The 24,445-nt window shown below is 37.5% G+C and overlaps 1 protein-coding gene across 1 annotated transcript in view; it reads right to left on the bottom strand.

Moving 5' to 3' along the window:
• LOC140163439 (bridge-like lipid transfer protein family member 2) overlaps window positions 1-24,445 on the bottom strand; it is a 201,694-nt gene that overhangs the window by 87,248 nt on the left and 90,001 nt on the right. Inside the window, 13 exon segments of the mRNA XM_072186753.1 lie at window positions 3,593-3,755; window positions 5,052-5,146; window positions 6,705-6,770; window positions 8,276-8,350; window positions 9,289-9,385; window positions 10,029-10,125; window positions 12,034-12,300; window positions 14,466-14,564; window positions 15,731-15,903; window positions 17,333-17,540; window positions 18,174-18,270; window positions 19,403-19,462; window positions 20,245-20,343. Of these exon segments, the coding sequence (XP_072042854.1) occupies window positions 3,593-3,755; window positions 5,052-5,146; window positions 6,705-6,770; window positions 8,276-8,350; window positions 9,289-9,385; window positions 10,029-10,125; window positions 12,034-12,300; window positions 14,466-14,564; window positions 15,731-15,903; window positions 17,333-17,540; window positions 18,174-18,270; window positions 19,403-19,462; window positions 20,245-20,343 (1,596 nt within the window).

The following is a 24,445-nucleotide window of genomic DNA, read 5'->3' as shown; positions in this document are numbered from 1 at the left end:
CAAAATATGACAAATTATATGTAGGGCCTAAGCCACTGAAAACGATAAAAATATAAAGAAGGAAAAAAAATGTTATAAAAAACAGTAAGCGTAAAAAGAAAGGTCCAAATAAATAAAAGTAAAGGCCTACGAAGTAAAGCCTTTAGGTAAAACACATCTTGTATAATAAGTACAACGTACTTAGCCAACAATTTAACCTGCCCGTTTTGATCTTGACTTACTTTTCACAGATTGCATTGTAAGGGCTCGGATAGCTTACGCTTTTACGTATTTTTTGTTTGTGGCACCTAAGAGCAAATCAGACACATCCTTCTGATATCAAATAATTTAGATTTTTATTAAATTCGCGATACAATACACATTTTAAGGCAAATTATTAAAATTGATATTTTTGAAATTTAACAGTCCTCAAAGTAAATTGTATAAATCTAACGATATGCAGTAAATAGTAGGAAGTTGGGTTGAACAGCCGTCAATCATATGAAAATTGTGACCTTCATTATTAAAGATATAGATTTTTTTCCTCAAAACACTAAAAAATGTAGGTCTTTTTTTTTTTTTTTGTTTAAGTTCTATATGAAAGGTCAAATTTTCAATTGAGTCGGCTTTTCATCCCAGCTACATAGGCCTATAGTTTAAATACATATCATTAGATTTATAAAGTTTACTTCGAGGACTGTTAAATTTGGAAAAATATAAAAATATGAAATTTTAATAATTTGTATTATATCGCTAATTTCACAAAATCAAAATTATTATTATTATTAGATATAGGGACAATCCTCGTATTCAGCATGCAATTCGATATGTCTGATGTGCTCTCAGGTCCCATGACAATACTGTGCAAATGTTGCTATCCGCTTCCTCAATTTATTGTATTAATGAAAATCATTTTCTTCTTGTTTTTCGTATCATTGTTTTGCATGAATGAAGTGATGATAACAATACCGCACTTTTCGCAAATACTTGCTTTTCAAAAGTGCAATTGATATTAACACTACATTCGTAAATGCCAGTACTTTTTCCTGAAAAGTATTTGCTTTTCAGAGAAAAGAAAAGGCATTCTGAATGGCGTGTTATTAGTGATCATCGCTCCATTCGTGGAAAATAATGGAGCGGTAAAACAATAGCGCGACGTCATAGGTGTGTATTAATACAGGTTAATTTAGGGATTCAATCATGTTTCACCGTTGTTCATCACCGTTTAACAACGATGCATCTGCGCTGTCTGGGTAATACTTATATAGGCCTACCAAATGTCTTGAGCTATGTGACTTTGGGAAAATATGAAACATATTTTGATAGAAATGTATAAAAAGTATAAAACTCAGTTGCATAATTTTGGTAAATATGAAAATGTATATTCTGAAGGAAATGTATTTCATACTCAGTTGTATTATTATAGTAAATTTGAAAATCTATTGTATTTTGAAAGAAAAATATTTTATACTCAGTTGTATTATTTTGGTAAATAATTATGAAAATGTATCATATATATTGTATAATATTGTTAATTTCAAAAGCTCATTCCAATTCATTGTATGAGTCTTTTGATCTTTTAAAGCTCCTACAGGCACCTTGCACTGGGCACTAACTAAATGTTATTATTATCATTATATCAGTTAATAAGTTATAATGGTTGTAAACATTTGGCTTAGCTTTTCATAGATATAAACATAAACATACATTGAATCCTGCACAAAACATCACAATGTAACATTATGATTGCATATTCATACGCCTACTTTGTATTTAATACAAACTTGTAGTTGAGCAAGACATACCTTTAGATAACTGTAAACATTATGTATTATATCATTCATACATAAATTTTGTCATTCAATATGTTTACCATCAGCAATTGAGCTGAAAACTGCTATCAAGCCTTGATAGTATGTTACCTATGACGTTAATTCTGCACAATAAGTTGTGAGTTTGTAAGACTTAGCCAGACAGAAAAGACTGCATCTTCACACAATTTGTGTGTGTGTTACCTTTAAGACTCCAAGATCCGCCAATTTTGTATGTTACAAATAAAATAGTTAAATATGAATTTAGTGATCACAAGCCTTGGTGTTACATTGACTAATAGAGGTCATCAGCTTTTTGCCATATTCTGGGTACAAATCGATTTGGTGAACATGCATTGGACACTATGTGCAGCCCATTACACAACTGTTATCATGCATTGGTGCTGTGTTTTGCATTTGTGCATGAAGGATCAAATGTTGAAGCCACTCAAAAGCCTGTACTCACGAGATGGCGGACATGTGAAATCACACTGATTGCCTCTAAAAGCATGAAAAATTCTTCAATGTAATGTAACTTAACTATCAATATAAGGCAATATTAACATTAGTGGTAGTAATATAAACACTCAGTGAAAGATGAATTGTAAAAAATTGGTATTTGTATCAGCACATCAGTAAATACCACCTATTGTAAAAACTATAAACCTAAAACAATGTCAACCTCTTAATATCTTTTATTCAGAATTTAATAGGTGGCTGCGCAAGGCTTTTATTATTATGCCAGTAAAATTATACCAAATTTTTCAGCAATATTTGTACAATTTGTTTAAATCTAAGCCTATATGTCAGGAATGATGAAATTGTTACACACTGCCATGCATTTATTATTTTGAATCTATGTTTGGAATACCATTTAGCAAAAAACAATGTTCTTAAAATCTGAGATATTGATAAATCCAAAATTTATGATCATGAGGCCCATCTTTTAGGACTGCTCAAAATCAGAGGAATATAAAGCCTCATTACTGAATTGGTTGCAAATTTAGCACATCCCATGTTTTGTGGCACAGAACAAAAAGCGTGTACACATTTTCAGAAGCATGTGCCATATTGGGAAATGTAAATGGTTTCTGTTACTTTTAAGGTTTCTAAAAATAGAAAGGTTCTGCATGTGAAACATGGGTCATTTATTACAAAATGAGCCTCATCGACAAAAGTGTTCACTCATTCTGAATAAAAGTGTTGCATTTTCTGTTTACTTACCATTGGAGTGTGCAAACGACCATCAGTGATACCAACTAGTTGTAGTCCATGCTTATTCTTTGGTTCAGCTCAAGTTTGATAGTGACATCAATGTTTTTCCGATTGTGCTGCAAGCATGGTATTAAACCACACTTTGTACATGTGCAATTATGATTCAATACTGCGACCAGCAAAATACACACCTATGTCACTACCAAACTTGAGGCGAAACAAAGAATAGAAATGTTTGAACCTTTTCCCAATCATAACTCAAAAAAGCTTTCACCATAGAAGAGTAGAAACAGATAGCAGCCCAACAGGTAAAGTCCTTGTTTTTGTGTGTGTATGCAATGAGTATTTTGCATATTCACAAGGACCGTATGTTCTATCACCTGTGTCTAAAAAAAATCCACAGCATTGCAAGGCTTTGCATTTTAATATGCTGTAATATGCTGTAACGTATGCAGAGTGCGATGTAGCATTATCATCTCTCGCACTTCATGGAACCATCGGCCCTCATTAACAGATGATGCTAGACATTGCCTGTTAGGGTGCTATCTGTACATTAATAATCTATAGCCTTTGCTTGTTTCACTTACCCTTGGCCTGTGCATAAGCCCATCGGTGATATCCACTAGTTGTAGTCCATGCTTAGAACTGAATGAACCTTTACCCAGACATAACTCAATGCCTCGTTGCTTGTTGAATGATGCCCAGTAACTGACCTGGAAAGTTGGGAATTTGGCATTGAAATCCACACACCTGTAATGGTGAAAAGCGTATATAAGCTATAAATAAAGTGTAACTAATAAGATGTATATATACCTACATTTCTGAATCATTTGAAGCTCATATTAAACCCAATTCTATTTTATTCTATTGTATGATTATTATTTAATACTCATACACACTTTGCGATAACCAATCAGTGCAAATGTTAGAAAAAATGCGAACCATACACTGATTGTGTAGAATGCATGGGCGTGCACTCTGTATACATTTAGACGCATTCATTTTTCTTACAGGTTGATGCATTTTTATTTGCTTGTAATTTCCAATATTTTTAGTGATAATTTTGTTATAAAAATAGCAAAAATCATGGAATTTTTTTCTTATGTATGAAATAGGTTAATAAATGTGCATCAACTTATTGCTAGAGAAATTGTACAAAATAATGCACTTGTACTGAGATGATGATACATCTACATCTAAGATCGTATGCATTATTGTGTACAATTTCATTCCCAATGAGTTTTCAACAGGAATTGTGCAGTGCACAAATGTTATCATAGCGTAGTCATTATTTGAAAAGAAACTGCTTAGAAAGAATGATTGTTTCATTTTTTTATCCTGAAAAACAAACACTTATTGTAGGCCTCTGTGGACATACATGTATTCTAAGTATGACATTTCTGCAATATTCTGCATTTTGCAAAATATACAGAAAACTCCTGTATGCTAAAACATTTTGGCTTTACTTTTTTGGACCTATATTGGGGAGAGGTAAATACCCTATCTAATATTAAGCTTTGCTCCCCCAGTCAAAATAAGATATTTGTTAAATTGTCACTTTTTGGGCAAAAAATGCAACTGATACTCCTTCACCTACCATCTAGCCACAAGCAAAGAACAACATGTGCATAATGTATATTCTCATTGTATGCTTTAGCGATCCTATTATTTGTGATTTTTGGTTGTTATTGTATTTTTATAACTACGAACTTTGTATCAGGTTTTTGTCATCAATTTTTAAATGCTATTTTTCAGATTTTTTGTCTTTACTATCCTCTACAGTGTGATAAGATAACAGGCAGGTCCAGTATTTTGAGTAGTGGATTCTGGTGCAACTATGATAAAATAATTGACCTGCCTATCGTCTATCATACTCGCACAGTAGAGGATAGTAAAAAAAATCATGGATTAACAATGGTTGGCTCCTGTACAAAGGTATAGGAAGAGTTGTTGAAAATAGATTGAATAACAAATATTTGTTGCAGCTAATATTCGGCATCATTACGTAATAAAAAGTATGCAGTGGGCCTAAACAGTTAGACTTACTTGTAATGCCTGCTTAGTTGTGGTTTCTTTAGTTTGGTGTTACCGAATAAGTTGCCAGCCCTTGTTGGTCTTGACACACCACCTATAACTGTTGACTGTTTCATGAACAAAAAATTCCAAACATTTCAAAAATAAATATTGTACGAAAGAACAGGAAATTGCCCACCACTTTTTGGCATATTCACCTTCTCTGTAAATCCCATAAGCCTTTGCGGATAGACATTGTTACTCCGCACTTCACAGCTTTCAAAGGTGCAGTAACTACATCGTAATAACCATGTGCACATTCATGGTGTGACGTCAAATGATGACATCTCACGTCTAACTGCAAAGGCTTCCGAGATTTACCAAAAAAGTGAATTTTGTTTCCTATTTTCTTAACTGCCCATCCACTCATATGGCAAGCCAAGGGGGCCAAAAGCGTGGAACAGCTACGCGTAGCTTCTTTCTCGTTACGAGCAGCTGTTTGACCAATCAAAATAGTCAAATTTAATCACGTGGTTGGGTCGTTAGCTGCGCGTAGTATAGTTATAGGTATCCTCTTTCACAATTATTATCTTGTAATTAATTTACGGAATTAGCATAGATAACGAACGGGTAAAGGAGGCCAAATCACAGCACGTGTCAAGAGAACATGTTGCTAATGCCTGGCTAAAATGACACAAAGCATATTTATTTAGTGTTTCCAAGTTTACACCGTGTTTAATAGCAAGTAACTTTATACTCGGGCTGTATTAGCGGTGCAGGGGATATGAAGGTCAAACAACAACAACTACTGATGTAAAGCGCTGTGTAAAGATATTGCAGGGAAAGCGATATCACATGCCACTGTGTAAATATGGAGAGAGTAAAATGGGTCGATCAATTTTTTTTTTTGAACGGGGGGTTCCTAAATTTACAAAAAGTCGGCGTCAATAAATTGCGGCCCTCACTATTTCGGCATCAAAATGTTATGACCCCCGACACCCACCACCGATACGCCGTACCCCCTAGACAGGCCAAAATTGTATTGAAATCAATAAACCCACTATCTGTAGTCATCTTGTGACTCCCTACATTTTGTCATTATCAATTTATGACCCCCTCCCCTTATTTTTCTTTCCAAAAAGTATGACTCCCTATATTTGGGATCCCCTTCCGAAGAAAATGATAGCCCCTAAATATAGAACAATCATCATTCTGTTCAGATATTACTTTAATAGCACCTATACCATTTTTTGCTGATATACTACAGATATTTTCATTTACAAAAATTAACAACGTAATATTTGTGAGAGAGGATGTTTACATCAGCTCCACGTGTTTAAAACCGCGAACCTGATTGGTTAATAAGCTGCACGTAACGAGAAAGAAGCTGCGCGTAGCTAGTCCCACGTTCTGAGCCGCTTAGCTTGCCATACACTCACTCACACTTAAGCTCACTCAATCAGTCACTCACTCATTCCATCTCACTCACTCACTCCTTCACTCACTCACCTGCCCCTCCTTCACTCTCACCCCCTCATTCTTCCACTCTCTCACCCTTCACTCACTTATTCACTTCACTCACTTATTCACTCAGACACTCCCTCACACAGCATACATTCTAAACTCAATTAATATTAATTTGGCATAGCACACTATAAATATTTTTGGTTTTGTTAACAACATTACCTGAAAATTTTGCAGCCATCTCATTGAAGTACTGTAAAATAGGCATTCAGGTTTGCCATCTTCTTCCTGGTAAAAGAAGCAATAAAAAGGTGATGAAAATGAAGGGCAAGAGAAGAGAAAAGAGTTTATTTGACGTTTGATATGAGTCAAAGATGTACGTGGGTAACACATCCATGACCCAAGTATGGGATAAGACACTATATAATGTTATTGAATTGTAAATACATGCAATGATTTGGGATGAGACATAAATGAATCAAAGAAGTTGATCTACATGTTTGACCAAAAGTAAGGTATAAGACAATACATAATGTAATCAATATTATTGTAAATATGTATAATGATATGGTATGAGAAATAAACTCAATAAATTGGAAGTTCAGAGTTTGGAGGTTACATTTATTTGTAATGTTTGTCATACAATCAAGCTGTCAGATGTAAAACCCCCAGGGATAGTTTGGTTTGGGTAGGGATATGCCCCTAAGGTCCATATACACAAAATGAGTTAGACCAGTTCTAACTTTAGACCTGGTCCAACTATGGAGATAATATATCCTACAGAGAAAGAACTTTTTAGAATTTTCATATGTTATTTTATTATATTGTAGATCCTGTGAAGGGCAAATAGATGCATCCTAATATTAGATGGCTGCCATTTAATTTTTGGACTTTGCAATTAGTAAAGGTGGAGAAGAAAAGATTGAATGAAGGGATCCCTCCCTAAGTCTAACCTCTGTGGTCTAAAGTCTAAAGTTAGACCTGTCCTGTCTAACTTGTTTTGTACATACAGATCTAAGAATCTGAAAGTGGACACAGTTAAAGGTGGGTGACCCAACTGACAGCCTCATCCCCTTCATCCCTAACAAAGTGCAGATTTTGGCCTCTAAATACATGTAAAGCTCATATTTGTCTCAAATGTCTGTAAAGTTTAAGGTCCAAGATATGTTTCCTTTTGATATTATGAACAAAACAAATGGTAGCCTAATCGTCTCATCGTAATATGTACCACTGTACTGTTCTATGGCCCACTGTACATGTGACACATGTTTCTAATACTCAAAACACTGCAACAAATTAACTACAAACTTTATATCAGATCATTTTTAGTGCTAGGCCTCCATGTAAGCTAAAAAACATCATATATGAAAAAATCAGACATCTACCTTTAAAGTATCCCTTGAAAACTAAGAGGGGAAAGATGCTTGCTCATCTTGATATGACTCTAATTAATGTTCTGGTTCTGTACTCCGACAAAGCGGGTCCCACATCACGTCAGAGGAAATGACCTGCGCTTAATTTAGGTTGTCGGTGATGTCAAAAAGGTCGCTGAGGCTTGGTTTGAAAGTATTTAAATTTGGACCGTCTACAATGTAGGGAGGGAGGCTTTGTGGTCCAAGGAAAAAGCTTTCTGAGTAGATGGTCGTAATGGTTCACAGTCGTTGAAAAAGAAGATGTTCTCAACATTTGACTCATGTGCTAGATCACATAATATTTCACAAGTTTTTCTATCTGTCTTTATTTCCATCATTACTGTACACATTTTTCAAGCTTATTTGAGATAATTTTCTTACCTTTCTACCTTTGATGTCTAGTGAAAGATTCAGTTTGAGATTCTGTGATCTGAAGGCAGCATAGGAGTCATGTACCTAATGAACAAAAAACGATTGGCAAAATAATATGGTAAATATATACTGGATGAAACAGGAGTTGGACCAAGTGGGAATTTGACCAAATGGGAATTGGACCAAATGAGAATTGGAGCAAGTGGGAATTGGAGCAAGTGGGAATTGGACCAAATGGGAATTGGAGCAAGTGGGAATTGGATCAAGAGGAAATTGGACTAAATGGAAATTAAATCAAGTGCCTATTGGACTATATGAGAATTAAACTATAGTAGGAATTCAAATTGAATGAACGCAGCTTTCAATGGCTGTACTCGATTCAACCGCGATCGTATATCGTGCATTTCACACTACAACCCGAACGCACAACCTTGGATACATCGTTAACCAATCATGAGTGCGTTGGCATGGATGGATGCACTTCCGCGTTACTCACGCACAATCGTACATGCTGGCGTACATAGCGCAATGTACGCAAAACATTGTCACACTATTGAAAGCTCTGTTCATTCAATTGGAATTCTCACTAAAAGAGCCTATCGGACTAAGTTGGAACTGGAATAGCTAAGAATTAGACTAAATGGGAATGAGACAAAGTGGGATTGGACCAAAGCAAGTGCCTTATATAAATTATACAGCAAGGGTACTACACATTCCATGTGATGCGATGACACAATCACCCCAAGTAATATACCCATGGTTTTGTTGGCCACCATGGCCAGGCCAGAGAAACACCTGTGGCTACCAGTTGCCAATCCAGTGCTTGGCACATGAGGGGTCTCCCGGGTTCAAATCCTAACAAAATCAAACAACTTCTTTGTTCAACTTCTCTCTTTATTCCTTCTTTTCCTTTCCATTCACCAAAAAGCACAATGGGCATTAGGGCTAACAAGAAATAATGTGCAATTAATCATATTTTTGGTTCATTTTGTATACAAAGCTTTTATAAATTTATAACATACCTGGTTTGTTGAGTGTTCTGGCACTTTGTCTGGAGCACATGGCATGACTGAATGATGGTCATTGGGGTCGCCATTACATAACCATTCAATACCAATACTGTAAATGATAAAGATTTTAAGCAATGAATATTACTGAAATTTTCATATACATTAACAATGCTTTGGCGTTTCCATAAAAATGAATCTGGTAATCAGCAGCCTATCGGACATACTACAGTGTCACTACGGTGTCTCAATGTTCTTACACACATACATATGATTAGCTTGTAATATGCAAGAATTATTTTGTATTTCTTACTGCACACATCAAAAAAGTCACAACTTCTGCCCATATAAATTCACATAATCATGCATCAATTTTGCAATACACAAAGTACAGTTGATGTAGGTGGTGAACCCAGCTGTGAACCCTATTCTGTATCAATCCACGATGTTATGAGTTCTACCTATTATACGAGCTAATCATAGTATATAGAAATCAACAGTGATTGCAGCAATAAAATGTCATATGTGAGGAAATCAATTGTGGTAGTACAAGAGTGCCAATGACACAAAACATTCACTGGATTTATGGATAGTTAATATCAGAACAAATGGTAGCAAATGTTACATCCAGGAGAAAGATATTATCATGAAAAAAAGAAAACTAAGATTAAATAATAACACATACTCCAGTTCCTGGGTAAAAAACAAACAAAATGGTTGTTTAAAAGATGTGGTAATAGATAAGGTTCACTTACTCAAATCTGATGTTTGGGAAATGCAGAAATCGGACATCATCATATTTGGAGGCAGTACGGACGTATACATCCAAGTCACCTTTGATCAACCAATGGGCTGAAGAAACAAATAGAATACAATATCTATGATAAAAGTAATAATAATAACAACATTATCGTCATTATAATTGGTACTCATTTATGGCTACCTTATATACAGGGTTCACAAGTTCTAAGTCCCCCACTCATACTTTTTTAAATAAATCGAAAAAGTTTTGTATCAAATTAAAATATTAGAGTTTTTGGTATTCTATTATGTTTTATAATTTATGAAGGAATTAAAAAGACTAGTTTGCATATGACGTCCTGTCAACGACCAAAAATGCTTTACTGCACAGGACAGCAATTAATCACACTGCGCCTTTGCCCTGACATCAGACGCAAACCTTAGTAGTTTTAATTTGGTCTTCAATTATAGACACCTGGTCGAATTTACAATGTCTCACCTTTTTTGCATTCAGTCACAATGGCTTACTATGTAAGAAAAGATGTAGTTTTGAAAGTTACACTTTGGTCCATTCAACTCACAAAGCATGCAGAAACAAACATGTCAATATGACAGGCCTACTGCATTCTTTGAGAATTGAAAGGTACTGACCGAGAGTGCAGCAATGTGTGACATTGTAAATTACAGCAGGTGTGTAAAATACACTTTGATAATTTTTAATTTCATAAAAAAACTTGATGATTTATTTTAAAGAGTATTATGGTGGAAACCAGAACTTGCAGAAATTCAACCAGAATTATGATGAGTGTAAATACAGCCCCACAACATTGCTCACAAATTGGGCTATCCATACACCCCGGTTTTAAAGAATGTTTTCGTATCCTTTATATCCTTTATATTACTCGACATTTACATGTTATTCTAATTCAATTGGTGTGTCTTGTCAAGAATAGTGGATAGTGGATAACAAGATAGTGGATAATCATATAAGACAGTGCGAGCACCGACACGCAACGGTGGCACGCTTGTAAAACCTCAATGTTCGCACGATAATGTGTTCGCGTAATACATGTGTGCAAACTAAGAACGCGGTTCGGCAGCTTAGATGTTCGTGACGGGTTCATTCATTTCAAACAACGGGGAAGTTCTTACAAAAGTAAATTTATTTTTTCTGGAAAAGAAGCAGTTTTATTTTATCACAGTGGCACCGGCACCCACTACTCAAAATATTGGCCAGCCCATCCAAAAGGCAAAATCCTATCTTTTATTCTCTAATTAAAACATTTTGACCAAAACAAGCAACATGTTTTAAACACATTTTTGTGTTTGCTGCGTAAATCAGCTCAAAATGACAAAAACTTATTGAAAACATAAACGACCCAATTTCCAACATTGGGCCAATAAAAAAATGTATGTTTTCCCTCCGCGACCGAACAAAAAAAAAAAAATCTTGGGTTTATTTTTCTTGGTTTTTTAAATTTTTGTTTGTTTAAAAAAAATTTCACCAACACTCTTGTATGTTACTTCTACCTTTTCATCAACTTAAAATACACTAAAAACACAACCACACTGACATCACAGTGCTCAATAGCTTTAGGTTGGCTGTAAGATGTGGTTTCACTTTCCATAATGTCAAAATGGCATAAGTGCTCATGAAAAGAAATTTTTTTTAAAAAAGATCGACCTAACCACCCTCCAAATTTTCGTCTTTTAAGGGCAAACAAACACTTTTTTATTGGACTTGTTTATCGTCACTGGGTGGGAAAAACCTCATATGTACTTTTGGCCCTTGAACATGGATAAAGCCTTGTAGATGTAGACATTATATTGAAGAGGTTGCTTCATCCATGTTCAAGGGCCAAAAGTACATGCAGAAAACACCTCATATTTACTTTTGGCCCTTGAAAATGGATAGAGCCTTGTAGGTGTAGACTTTATATTGAATGGTTTGCTTCATCCATGTTCAAGGGCAAAAAGTACATACAAGTTTTTCCCACCCAATGACATTTATGTTCTTACCATTTGTCCAATCTAGGTATATATTCTTCCACTCCCAATCCAGACATTCTGTTGTATTATGTGGATCTGTGGTAGCTAGCCACAGCATATTACACTGCTGTACAGATGCTGTCAGACGACCATGAAATAGTAGACGCATCTTGTCCCAGAATGAAAGTGGTTTGCTTGGATCTACGGACGGTTTGTTGAGGAGATTCATTGAGAGGTTGACTGAAGCCCAGCCTGGTTCTATGGTGGGACCGTAGGCTAGATGCATAGCTGTGACATCTGATGACATGGAAACAATAATGAAATTTAGTTAACAATATATGACAGTGGTTTGCTTGGATCGACAGATGGTTTGTTTAGGAGATTCATTGAGAGGTTGATTGAAGCCCAGCCTGGTTCTATGGTGGGACCGTAGGCTAGATGCATAGCTGTGACATCTGGTGACATGGAAACAATAATGAAATTTAGTTAACAATATATGACATTGGTTTGCTTGGATCGACGGACGGTTTATTGAGGAGATTCATTGAGAGGTTGACTGAAGCCCAGCCTGGTTCTACGGTGGGACCATAGGCTAGATGCATAGCTGTGACATCTGTTGACATGGAAACAATAATGAAATTTAGTTAACAATATATGACATTGGTTTGCTTGGATCGACGGACGGTTTATTGAGGAGATTCATTGAGAGGTTGACTGAAGCCCAGCCTGGTTCTACGGTGGGACCATAGGCTAGATGCATAGCTGTGACATCTGTTGACATGGAAACAATAATGAAATTTAGTTAACAATATATGACAGTGGTTTGCTTGGATCAACAGATGGTTTGTTGAGAAGATTCATTGAGAGATTGACTGAAGCCCAGCCTGGTTCTACGGTGGGACCGTAGGCTAGATGCATAGCTGTGACATCTGATGACATGGAAACAATAATGAAATTTAGTTAACAATATATGACAGTGGTTTGCTTGGATCGACAGATGGTTTGTTGAGGAGATTCATTGAGAGGTTGACTGAAGCCCAGCCTGGTTCTACGGTGGGACCGTAGGCTAGATGCATAGCTGTGACATCTGGTGACATGAAACAATAATGAAATTTAGTTAACAATATATGACAGTGGTTTGCTTGGATCAACAGATGGTTTGTTGAGGAGATTCGTTGAGAGGTTGACTGAAGCCCAGCCTGGTTCTACGGTGGGACCATAGGCTAGGTGCATAGCTGTGACATCTGGCGATATGCAAACAATAATGACATTTAGTTAACAATATATGACAGTGGTTTGCTTGGATCAACAGATGGTTTGTTGAGGAGATTCATTGAGAGGTTGACTGAAGCCCAGCCTGGTTCTACGGTGGGACCATAGGCTAAGTGCATAGCTGTGACATCTGGCGATATGCAAACAATAATGACATTTAGTTAACAATATATGACAGTGGTTTGCTTGGATCAACAGATGGTTTGTTGAGGAGATTCATTGAGAGATTGACAGAAGCCCAGCCTGGTTCTATGGTGGGAATGTAGGCTAGATGCATAGCTGTGACATCTGGTGACATGAAACAATAATGAAATTTAGTTAACAATATATGACAGTGGTTTGCTTGGATCAACAGATGGTTTGTTAGGAGCAGATATGCCAGTGACTTGCCAAAAAGAATTCTGAAAATAATACAGACAATTGCAAGCCATAGGGAGCGTAGCGACCAGAGTGCATTACCTCATGGCTGGGAGTCTTTTTTAGATACAAAATTTTAATTTTTTGGTGATTTTTTTAATACCAATAATACCAGGGACTCTCCAAATCAAAAAACAAAACAAAAATCACAAAATAAACAAAATTGATTTGCTTCTTTTAATAATTAAACAATTCTGAATTTTTTTTTTAATTTATAAAAATTATCTGTAGGAGATTCATTCAAAGATTGACAAAAGCCCAGCCTAGTTCTATAGTGGGAATGTAGGCTAGGTGCATAGCTGTGACATCTGTTGATATGAAAACAATGGTGAAATTTAGTTAACAATTCATGACATGGATAATGAAATGAAGATTTTACAGCTAATAGCAAAAAAGACATTAGGGAAAAATATTAATGATTAGGGACAATAACCTGATGTAACCATTGTTTACTTGAACAAAACCAAATGTAGAGCACTCAGTACAAATGACCATACATGATGTGCAACAAACATGGGTCCTAATTTGAGCCATTTGGTATTAAATGAACCCTTTTTAGGCCAATTTTGGTACATGGATAGGTCATCTTTCAAAACCTTCCCAAGTTTGTCCTAGAAATAGCACAATTTTTCCTAACTGTAGCCCAAGATTTTTTGAAATTTATTAAAAACAATTCATAGGTGCTGTGCCCAATTGCATGTATGCCATTCTTTATCAATCCATGATATTATGAGTCTGGCATATTATGAGTTGAACAAAGTATAGTTACTTACCGGTGGCTAGATCATGGTAGAATTTGAGTGCCGGCATACTACGTGTTACTGTAACATTACCCCAAGGCTCACCAACTTCAACGACACACTCACGCTTGGCTACAAAGTAAAAACAAACCACAAAATAATAGTCATTTAAAACAGTCATATTATCAACAATTTTATCTTAAAAGGATAATTGATAAATAACAAACATTTTTACTTTGAATTTTCTTTGCTAATGATTTTCTAATGGCTAACTATTGGTTCAACTTCAAGTCCGACTAAGCATACATATTCCATCAAAATCTTTTCTGTCTCTTCAGAGATAATCTCTTGAATATTGATGCTTTTTTATTACAAGAAATCTAGCTCTCATAAAATCTGAAAATATCATGCTTAAGTGCCTACTTATTATATTCTTGCAACACTCCACATTAATATCAGTCTTTCGTTGACTATCACTTAAGGATTTCCTATCCCCTGATATCCATGATGGTGCACCCATTTAACATGAGTAGCTTTCAATAACCCCCAACGTTAGGGAAGTATTCTGTAAGCTTGAAACAACACCTTGCAAAGAGCAATACAATCCAATTGAGCCCTTTCCTAATCTCCCTGAAAAAATTAACCCCTTGGCGAACCCATTTATTTTGTTCCTATAGTGTGTCTCATCTCAAGTTAAGAGTAATGCCATTTAGGATTTCACTGTTTGAATCAGTGCATTTACGCAGTTGCGCTACCACTGTACGGACAAATTGCCCTTCTAAACGTGTGTGTACACCCACAGGATTTAGTTAGCTTACACGATTCAAATCTAAAATTGAAATCCAACATGGCGTTATCCTCAATTTGAAACGAGATGCACTATAAAACTCTTCTCAGAAATATCAGTCTTCCATTTCCCATAAGCTCTGTGTCTAACCTCCTAGAGCCTGGAACTCCTCGTAAACTTCAAACTCAAATTACCAGCCCTCCCATGTACCTGAAAAACTTTCCCTTTTGTGTACCTACTTGTTCTGCTCCTACAACTCTTCCCCAGTCCTCCATATTCCATTAAAGCTCTGTGGTTACTCTCTTACATGAGCCTACAACTCCTTGTAAACTCAATTAATCCTCCCTGTCCTTGAAAAACTTTCCTCTTGGTGTACCCACATGTTCTGCTCCTTCAACTCTCCCCAGAAATGCCAGTCCCCCACTTCCCATAAGCTCTGGTTTAAGCTCTTATTGAGACTGACTCATCATAAACTTAATTAACAATCATCTCATGTCCCTGAAACACTTACCCCTTTGTGCACCAACTTGCTCTGCTCCTACAACTCTCCCCCAGAAGTGCCAGTCCTCCATCTCCCATAAGCTCTGTGGGTAGTCCCTAAGTTGTAGGTTAAGGTCCTTGGCAGTGCCTCTCACCATGCGGCACCATAGTGTGGTAAAATCTAAGTCATCTTCTGGGTACGGGCTGAGATGAAAACATAAAGCATACATCAAAATTGACTTATAATTGCCCATATCATACTGATTCAAACATGGGATAATTAGGGTACACAGGGGAATACTGTGATGGCACAACACCTCTGACGAACAACAGCAAGTAAGTACACCACTGGAATTGGTTCCTCAACAATTGTTTTGCTTGTACAGGTCCATCTGAATTTGCGATGTCCAGGTCTTCTAAAGCTATCGACTTCCCTTCCATCAGGAAGTTTTCAAGGCAACCGTCTTGATGCCTGACCATGTGGCTAAAGCAACTGAGAGTGGGTGGGAGGGGGGCAGGGGGCCAGTGGCCCCTCCACTTTTTCAACTGTGGGCCCCCCCCCCACTTTAATCAAACCCATAATGTGATGTGTGTCACATAAATAATCAAATCTTTATTCTACACCCTGAAAAAAGTGTAAAAATGATGCAAGAAATGGCTTCAATTGGACCTTCATTTTGCAAAATTTTCCGACCCCCTGTGTATGGCTATGGATACCTAACACTATAATGTTTAAAGCAACAGCCTTCGGGGCTTGAGATTGGAATTCCAGTTTCCTTTCTCACAAAGTAAGGGCTAAGAGTAAAATTGTACAATTGTGTTTGGGAGTGGCCTTCTCTTCTTTCTCCTTTTCCTTGCTATTTTCTTCCATTTCTTCTTGCTTTGTTTTTCAAAGCTATCTGGGCCAGCATGCATCTTTATTAGCCTACACTGGCTATCCAGGCTTGTGCAATAATGTGTAGTGAAAACTTGTCCACAAATGGCTTCAATTTGGGCCTTCATTTAACCCATTTTCAGATCTTTCAAACTAAAATTGTACACAATAAATGTGTGAAAATGGTCCACCAAATGGCTTCAATCGGGCCTTCAATTTGCAAAAGTTTCTCATTTCTGAGGGGGGGCACATTCTCCCTCACACCCCTGCATTCACCCTTTTCATTTCTGCTTTGGATACGCAACACTTAATGTTTAAAGCAATAATTTATAATAATATTGAGAAGTTGGCCATGAATGGCTTTAATTTTCAAACTAAAATTGTACGCAATTGGGCCTTCATTTTGCAAAAGTTTCTCATTCCTGAGGGGGCACATCCCCTCAGACACCCCTTGCATCATGGAAGCCCGTGGCCACTATTTACATTTTTTATATATCCGCCACTAACTGGCCCCCCACTTTCAAAATTGTTCCGCCGCCGCTGAAAACATGCAAAATAAGCCTTTTTTATTTGTCTCTTTTCACCCAAAATTACTCCACATTATAACTTTTTACTCCCATTTAAATTAAACTAAATGATTATGATTGAGCCTGCTTCATTTGGCACAATGGAATAATATTTCTAATCTGAATGCTCACACATAACACTTGATCCTACCTTGCTGTGCCAATGATGTTGTACCCTGTTTAGTGGACTTACCTAGCAGTGTCAATCTCTTTCATATGCTTGATGATGTTATCTTTGCCATTCATGGATGGGTCTGCAAGGGCACTAAGCTCAGCCCCAGTAATTGTTAGCACCAGTAATGCCTTACGCATTGGACTGCTGGAATACAGACGTTATGCGCTTTACGTGATGTCCATGTTTTTACGCTCTAGGGCTGTGTAGAGCTCATCAATCCTCTTGGCTATAAGATAGCAAATTGAAAAATAAAATTGAAATAATAGACTATTATTTTTTGCAAAATTCCTTTTCCGTTTTTATTTTGGTGCAGTTTATGGCGTAAACATGAAGTTGGGTTCCGATTGGCTACATAAAACACATCATCAACACATCAGCCGATCAATCATGTGACGCAGGCGTGAATTTACGCGAGCGTACGAGGTGGGATAAAAACTACGAAGGATCTTTGCAAAAGGCTGTAATACATACTAATCACCAACAGGATCACCTGTTAATGAGGGCTGATCATTCCAGGAAGTATGACATACGAAACTGCTATGCACATACCACATATTTTTATGGTCTTTCGCGTAAACGCAAACACATGCAACACTCTATTGCATAACCTGAAGCCACACAATGCTGGCGTAATTTGTTAGACATGCACAATCAAACAATCGACCCTCATGAATATGCAAGAATTCTCAGCATACCAAACACAGGGACTTTGCCTGTTTGTGAATGGTCTGTATATTTTCTCATCTGTGGTCTCAATTCAGACACCTTGTCTTCCAGTAACTATTCTTTAAACTTGTTCTCTTTCTTCCCATCCTTCATCAACTATTCGCTGCTCATTCACTAAGCCCTACAATCTTACCTGGTAGTAATTCTCCATGGGTCTGTCTCAATTCTGACACCTTGTCATCTAGTAACTGTTCTCTGAGCTTGCTCTCTTTCTTCTCATCCTTCATCAACTGTTCAAAAATAAAATGGGGCAAGTTGACCATTGTTAGCTTAGTAGCCACTACATGCCGGCGGCGAGCAGCATGATAGTATACAAATATTAACTGTCTTAAATTCGTGTAATGGTCGGAATATAATTACGAGGTGAAAGATGGAATGTTCCATTCCACGAGCCGGAACGGTGAGTGGAATGGAACAATACATCTTTCACCGAGTGATTATATTTCGACCATTACACAAATTTAAGACAGTTAATATTTGTTTTATATCACTCATGCATAAATTCTATTACTAAAATACTATTTAAGGTAGGAAATACATTTTTGCATCAACATAACACCATGTTTTGCCGTGATATACTTCACATTTGGGCGAGTCCAAGAGTAAGTGCATGGCTTGGCGCAGGCGCACTACAGCAGAGCACATGATGGTAAAGACTATCACACGGAGAGGGTGATAGTAAAGATGACAAATGGTAATCAACCAATGAACTGTCTAGAATTTATGTATGAGTGATATAAACAGAGATGGCAAAACCGCTCAGGCACTTTCCTAGACTAGTGTGTTTCAGAGACCAAAGTCCCGGGTTAAAGTTCTGCTTAAAGGTCAAAGTACATAGTCAGATTTTTTGCTCGGGCTTTCTCGATCAATAAACTGGTAGATTCCAAAATCAGAATTATTCAAATATTGAAGTGAGCAATTATAATTATGCAAGATATGTTGCATTCAATATAACTTTTATTGTCACTAATCATCTAATTATATTAAACTCTTTATGACCATTTTACTATATTGAACACTTTAATTCTAATAAACATCAGTATAATTTTGAGTTCAACGGAATGCGTTCATCATGAATAATAATAACTTTTTTTTTTTTCAAAATTCGACTATGGCATAGTCTAGCACTTTCCATACACTATGAACAAGTGTATTTCCCATTCAATTACATGGCCAACAAAGGAAATTTCCTGAATTTTGTAAATGTGTGCTGTACATCACCTGACTACATGTAACATTACAAAGAGTATACTTTGAGTGAAGTTATACCAAGATATATGGGAGGAAAATTAGAGAGAGATTATATCAAGATACATGCTAAGAAAGGCTTTCATTTAGTAGTTTTGACTTGTGTCATCTTACCTCATAGTTGTCACCCAACTTGATTTCAAATGGATCATCACAGATTTGTATACTGATGCTCTACAAATATAACATACCATACACAAAATATAAAATGTCTAATTGAACTCTGTATGTACTTACTTTATTAACATTACTAATTACCACAAAATACAACACCCTGTGTGCCGCACCTGAATAGGGCCATACACAGACTGCCACCCTCAGTCATTAACTTTCTAGGTTGATGAGTGATGAGAAACTTATGTGTTAAAAAAGTGTCAGACAAGTTTTCCCCATAATCTGGGTGTCTGAGACTGCATAGTTGTGTCCAAATTGACATGACCACCTTTGTTACTGAACACATATAGTTTTAGAACTTCAGAGCACAATCCTGTCACAACGAGTGACAAGACGCAGGTGCCATCTTAGGGCTGGATAGCTCAGATGGTAGAGCACTGGATTCACCATCCATAGGTCACCTGGGGAATGCTGTTTTAGCCAAATTTTCCCCTTCTTCATATTTAACTCAAGTGAAATAGTTCAAAATTGGAAAAGCAAGAAAAACTCATCAAAATTTTCAATAATGCGACAAAAAACAACAACACTGTTCTACGGGCCAGACCGACCCACAATTTTGCATTTTGGAGATTCGCTAAAAAAAAGTAACATCTGCCGTTTTGGGCCAAAATGTATTAATTTTAGCTGAATATTTTAGAAAATATGTTTTGGTGATATTTCAGGGTAATTTTAGCCTCCAGGAGAAAAAAATGCATGACAGACTGACCCTACTTGAAAGGTCCATCTGACAAAGAACAGGGTTAGATTTTTTTCATCGCCTAAAAGCAATCAACATAACCTACTTGTATTCTGATCAACACATCTGCATACATGGGCTCCTCATAAGATGGTCCTTTCTTACTGCTATGTAACATTTTGAACCACTTCTTTAAGTTGATAATCTGCAACAAAATAATAACAAAACAGCAAATATAGTATAATTGCTCTTGTTCACCATAAATTGATCTCAGTTTCATGCAGCTCAAGAAATCAACAAAACAGAGGTGTGCTTGTATTAGGCTATTCCAGTTGAAATCCATACACCCTTATGGAAGACATGACCTTAATCTTCCCAGACAGAGTCACTCATTCAGGTAACCTTATTTGAAATTCACACTTCCTGTGTGGGAGATTAAGGCCAGTTCTTTCATAGTTTTTTTTTTAATTTGTGATATAATACACATTTTATGGCAAATGATTCAAAATCGATATTTTTGAATTTAACAGTCCTCAAAGGAAATTGTATAAATCTAATGATATGTAATTTAAGTGTATGTAGCTGGGATGAAAAGCCATCCATCACAAGAAAATTTTGACCTTTCGTACTGATGATATAGATATTTTATCCAAAAACACCAAAAAATGTAGGTCTTTTGGGGGAAAATGTATATCTTCAATATGAAAGGTCAAAATTTTCAATTGATGGTCAGCTTTTCATGCCAGCTACAAACACTTTATTGATCCTTAATATATCTTGGATTCACCATTACCAACTTTTTCTTACATAAAAATGTTTAACAGTTGCTGGTAAAGCATTAAAACCCAAATACCTACATTTGGGCTAAAATTTCTTATATGCTTTAATATCATGGACAATGTATCTCTTTCCTAACATTTCAAGGTCATTGTATTTCAAAGTCACAGAGTTTCAAGGTCACTAAACTATATTTTCAAGGTCACTATTGTCTGAGTTCTAAAGACTTTGAACTTTATGTTTTGATTAGCCTAAATGGCTTGTAAACAGGTGCTGTCGCACTTTGAGTGTTGAATATTCCTCAGGAGCATCACTAAGATGAATCAAATTAGATTGAATTTGTATTTTTCATGCATGTTTGTTTACAAAATAACCCTAACCCGACTAAAATGTTCAAGCTCTACCACTGTCAAAACCACCACGAATGCATGCATGCATTCCATGTGATGGGATGACCCAATCAGCCTATTATATACCCAGTGAAACCCCTGTGGCTACAGATTTGTGATCTTTTGCGTGGCACCCGAGGGGTCCGAGGTTTGAATCACCTCTCTACCTCTACGTAAATACTTGGCAAGGTCCATAAGTTTGGATGTAGTGCCAAGGAAGAAAACTTGTTGCTCCCGTGCAGTGCAGGTAATGAAGGTGCCGATATATACAAAGCGCGAGTAAAAATGGACCTGGAATTACATTGAACCAGTAACTGCTCCCCTGAACACCTCGTAAGTTGGAGAAGACAAGGTGCTCACTGGTAGAGAATTCCACCAGGCGACTGTACGCGGGAAAAACGAAGCTTTGAAGAGCTGGATACGGGCTGGTAGAGGATTGAATTTACTGGGATGGTAGGCTCTTGTAGAGGATGGAAGCATTGGAGTCATGTAGAGAGCTGGGTTGACTGCCACAAGGTTGTTACATATCTTGTACATGAGGATGAGACTGGATGTTTTTCGCCTTTGCTCGAGGGAGACCCATTGTAATTCTTGAAGCATTGATGAAACACTGTCTTGCCGTCTGTATCGGTGGAGGACATATCTTGCAGCCTGCCTCTGTATGTTTTCAATTTTATTGATGTCTTTTTGATGGTATGGAGACCAGACTGGACATGTGTATTCAAGATGTGGTCGGACCAGCGACATGTAGGCTTGTTCCTTCAACTTGCGAGAGCAACCTCTCAGATTTCTGCGGATGAGCCCCAGGATTTTATTTGCACGAGCTGTCACACCGCTGATGTGTTTGGACCATGACAGATTGGAGGTGAATGTCAAGCCAAGATATGGATAGTCGTCAACAGATGTCAGAGCACTATTCCCTAAATGATATCGGCCGTCAATAATATTGCGACGTAGGGTGAATCTCATAGAATGACATTTGTCAGTGTTAAATTTCATTTGCCAAATAGATGTCCACTGGTGAAGCATGTCAAGATCTTTTTGCAATGCTAGTGTGTCTTCTGAATTGTTGATAGGTCTGTACAAGAGGCAGTCGTCTGCGAAGAGCCGGATATTTGAAGTAATGCCTGATGGAAGGTCATTTATGAATGATAAGAACAGCAGAGGACCAAGCACTGTGCCCTGGGGCACTCCTGAGGTGACGGGGACCCATTCCGATGCCTGGCCATCGCTGACGACTCGTTGCGTGCGTTGTGTTAAGAAGTTGTCTACCCAAGCGAGTAATGAACCTCGAACTCCGTAATGTTGTAGTTTCAGGAGGAGGCGCTGGTGGGGAACGCGGTCGAACGCCTTGGAAAAATCCAACACAATGGCGTCAACTTGGCCTTTATTGTTGAGGGCACTGGCTAGATCGTGTGTGGTTATCAGAAGCTGGGACTCGCAGGAGCGGCCTGGGCGGAACCCGTGCTGGGCGTCTGTAAGGATGTTGAAGGTGTCATAGTGGTCCATCACCTGACTGAAGATAATGTGCTCAATTAGCTTGCTACATATGCTCGTGATTGAAACAGGGCGGTAGTTAGAAGCTGTACTCCTGTCCCCTTTCTTGTATATGGGAGATATGTTGGCTATTCTCCAAGCATTGGGTACAGTACCAGTGTCTAATGACTGTTGGAATATAGCAGTTAATACTGGAGCAGTTTCAACAGCCAATTCCTTCAAAAAACGGGCAGGGATAAGATCAGGCCCAGTCGCTTTCTTGACCTGTAAGGACTTGAGCAGCTTTAACACCCCTTCGGTTGAGACGACAATGTTGTTGATAGATGGGTAAGCAGAGCCAGTCATCTCAGGCAAGTTAGATGTTTCCTCAGTTGTAAAAACTGACCTGAACTGGTTGTTGAAGGTGTTTGCTTTCCCTTGCTGTCGAATATGACCTTGGAGCCTTGCTTGAGAGAAGAAACGCCAGTAGAATCTTGCTTCTTGGACTTGATAAATCTCCAGAAAGCCTTGTTAGATTTATCCTCTGGATTATTGAGCATGTTATTTTGGAAGGACCAATAGTTCTGACGGACTTTCTTTTGGGTCAACTTCCTGTAATCCTTGTATGCTTCCCAATCAGATTGTTTTTGAGTCATTATAGCCTTATTGTAGAGGCGCTGTTTTTTTCTGCTCATCTTCCGCACCCCTTTAGTGATCCAAGGGTTTGTATGACGGGTAGCAGACATCTTGGATGGGATATGATTCTCCATAAGCTCAAGAATTTTGGAAGTAAACATGTCCCAATTTGACTCCACGGATCTTGAGTTAGGGTCGCTAGATAGGAACACTTGCTGAAAATTAAGCATGTCAGCTTTCAGGTTGTTAATGTCGGCTTTATCAAACATGAACACTTTGCGGGAATTTTCCTGTTCAGCTTTGGCTTAGTGTTCAATGTGAAACAGACTAACTCATGGTCACTGATCCCGGAATACAGCGTACACTGCTCAATGAATGCGGGATGGGTGGTGAGAACGAGATCAAGGATGTGTTTGGTTGCACCCGAAATGCGTGTTGGTTCCTTTACCATTTGGTCCATAAAAAATTCATTGCACATATCAAGGAGAAAAGCACATTTTGAAGGTTCTATGGCATAAGGTTTTACCACTCGGTCGATCCAATCGATATCGGAAATTTATGTCAGAGAGTTGCGTCCTTGAATTTAGATTGGATATCGGACAGAGAGTTTGCAAGTTGTTCAAGATTGGAAACAGGAGATTTTGGTGGACGATAAAAGGAGCCCAGAATTAACGGCTTCTGATGCTGGATGTGGATCTCGATCCATGTCAGTTCAGCCTCAGATTCTATAATGTTACACTCAGTGGCAATTATGTCGTCTTTGATCATGATAAAGACACCGCCTTTCCTCCCATGGGCTCGATCTTTCCTATAAGTAATGAAGCCAGGAGGGGTAATTTCTGTGGTGAGGATAGCACTACTGAGGTGAGACTCAGTTCCAATGACAATGTCTGCATTATGATGCTGAATCATGTTCTCAAGCTGGGGAACTTTTTCGTATAAACCATCACAATTCACCACTAACACTTTAAGTTTCCGATGACCTTTGTGGTGAGATTGACTGGGAACCTGTTTGGAACGGTGAGGATT

Source organism: Amphiura filiformis, chromosome 11, assembly GCF_039555335.1.
Source record: "Amphiura filiformis chromosome 11, Afil_fr2py, whole genome shotgun sequence".
NCBI classification, from domain to species: Eukaryota; Metazoa; Echinodermata; class Ophiuroidea; order Amphilepidida; family Amphiuridae; genus Amphiura; species Amphiura filiformis.
This window is presented reverse-complemented; position numbering and strand designations above follow the sequence as displayed.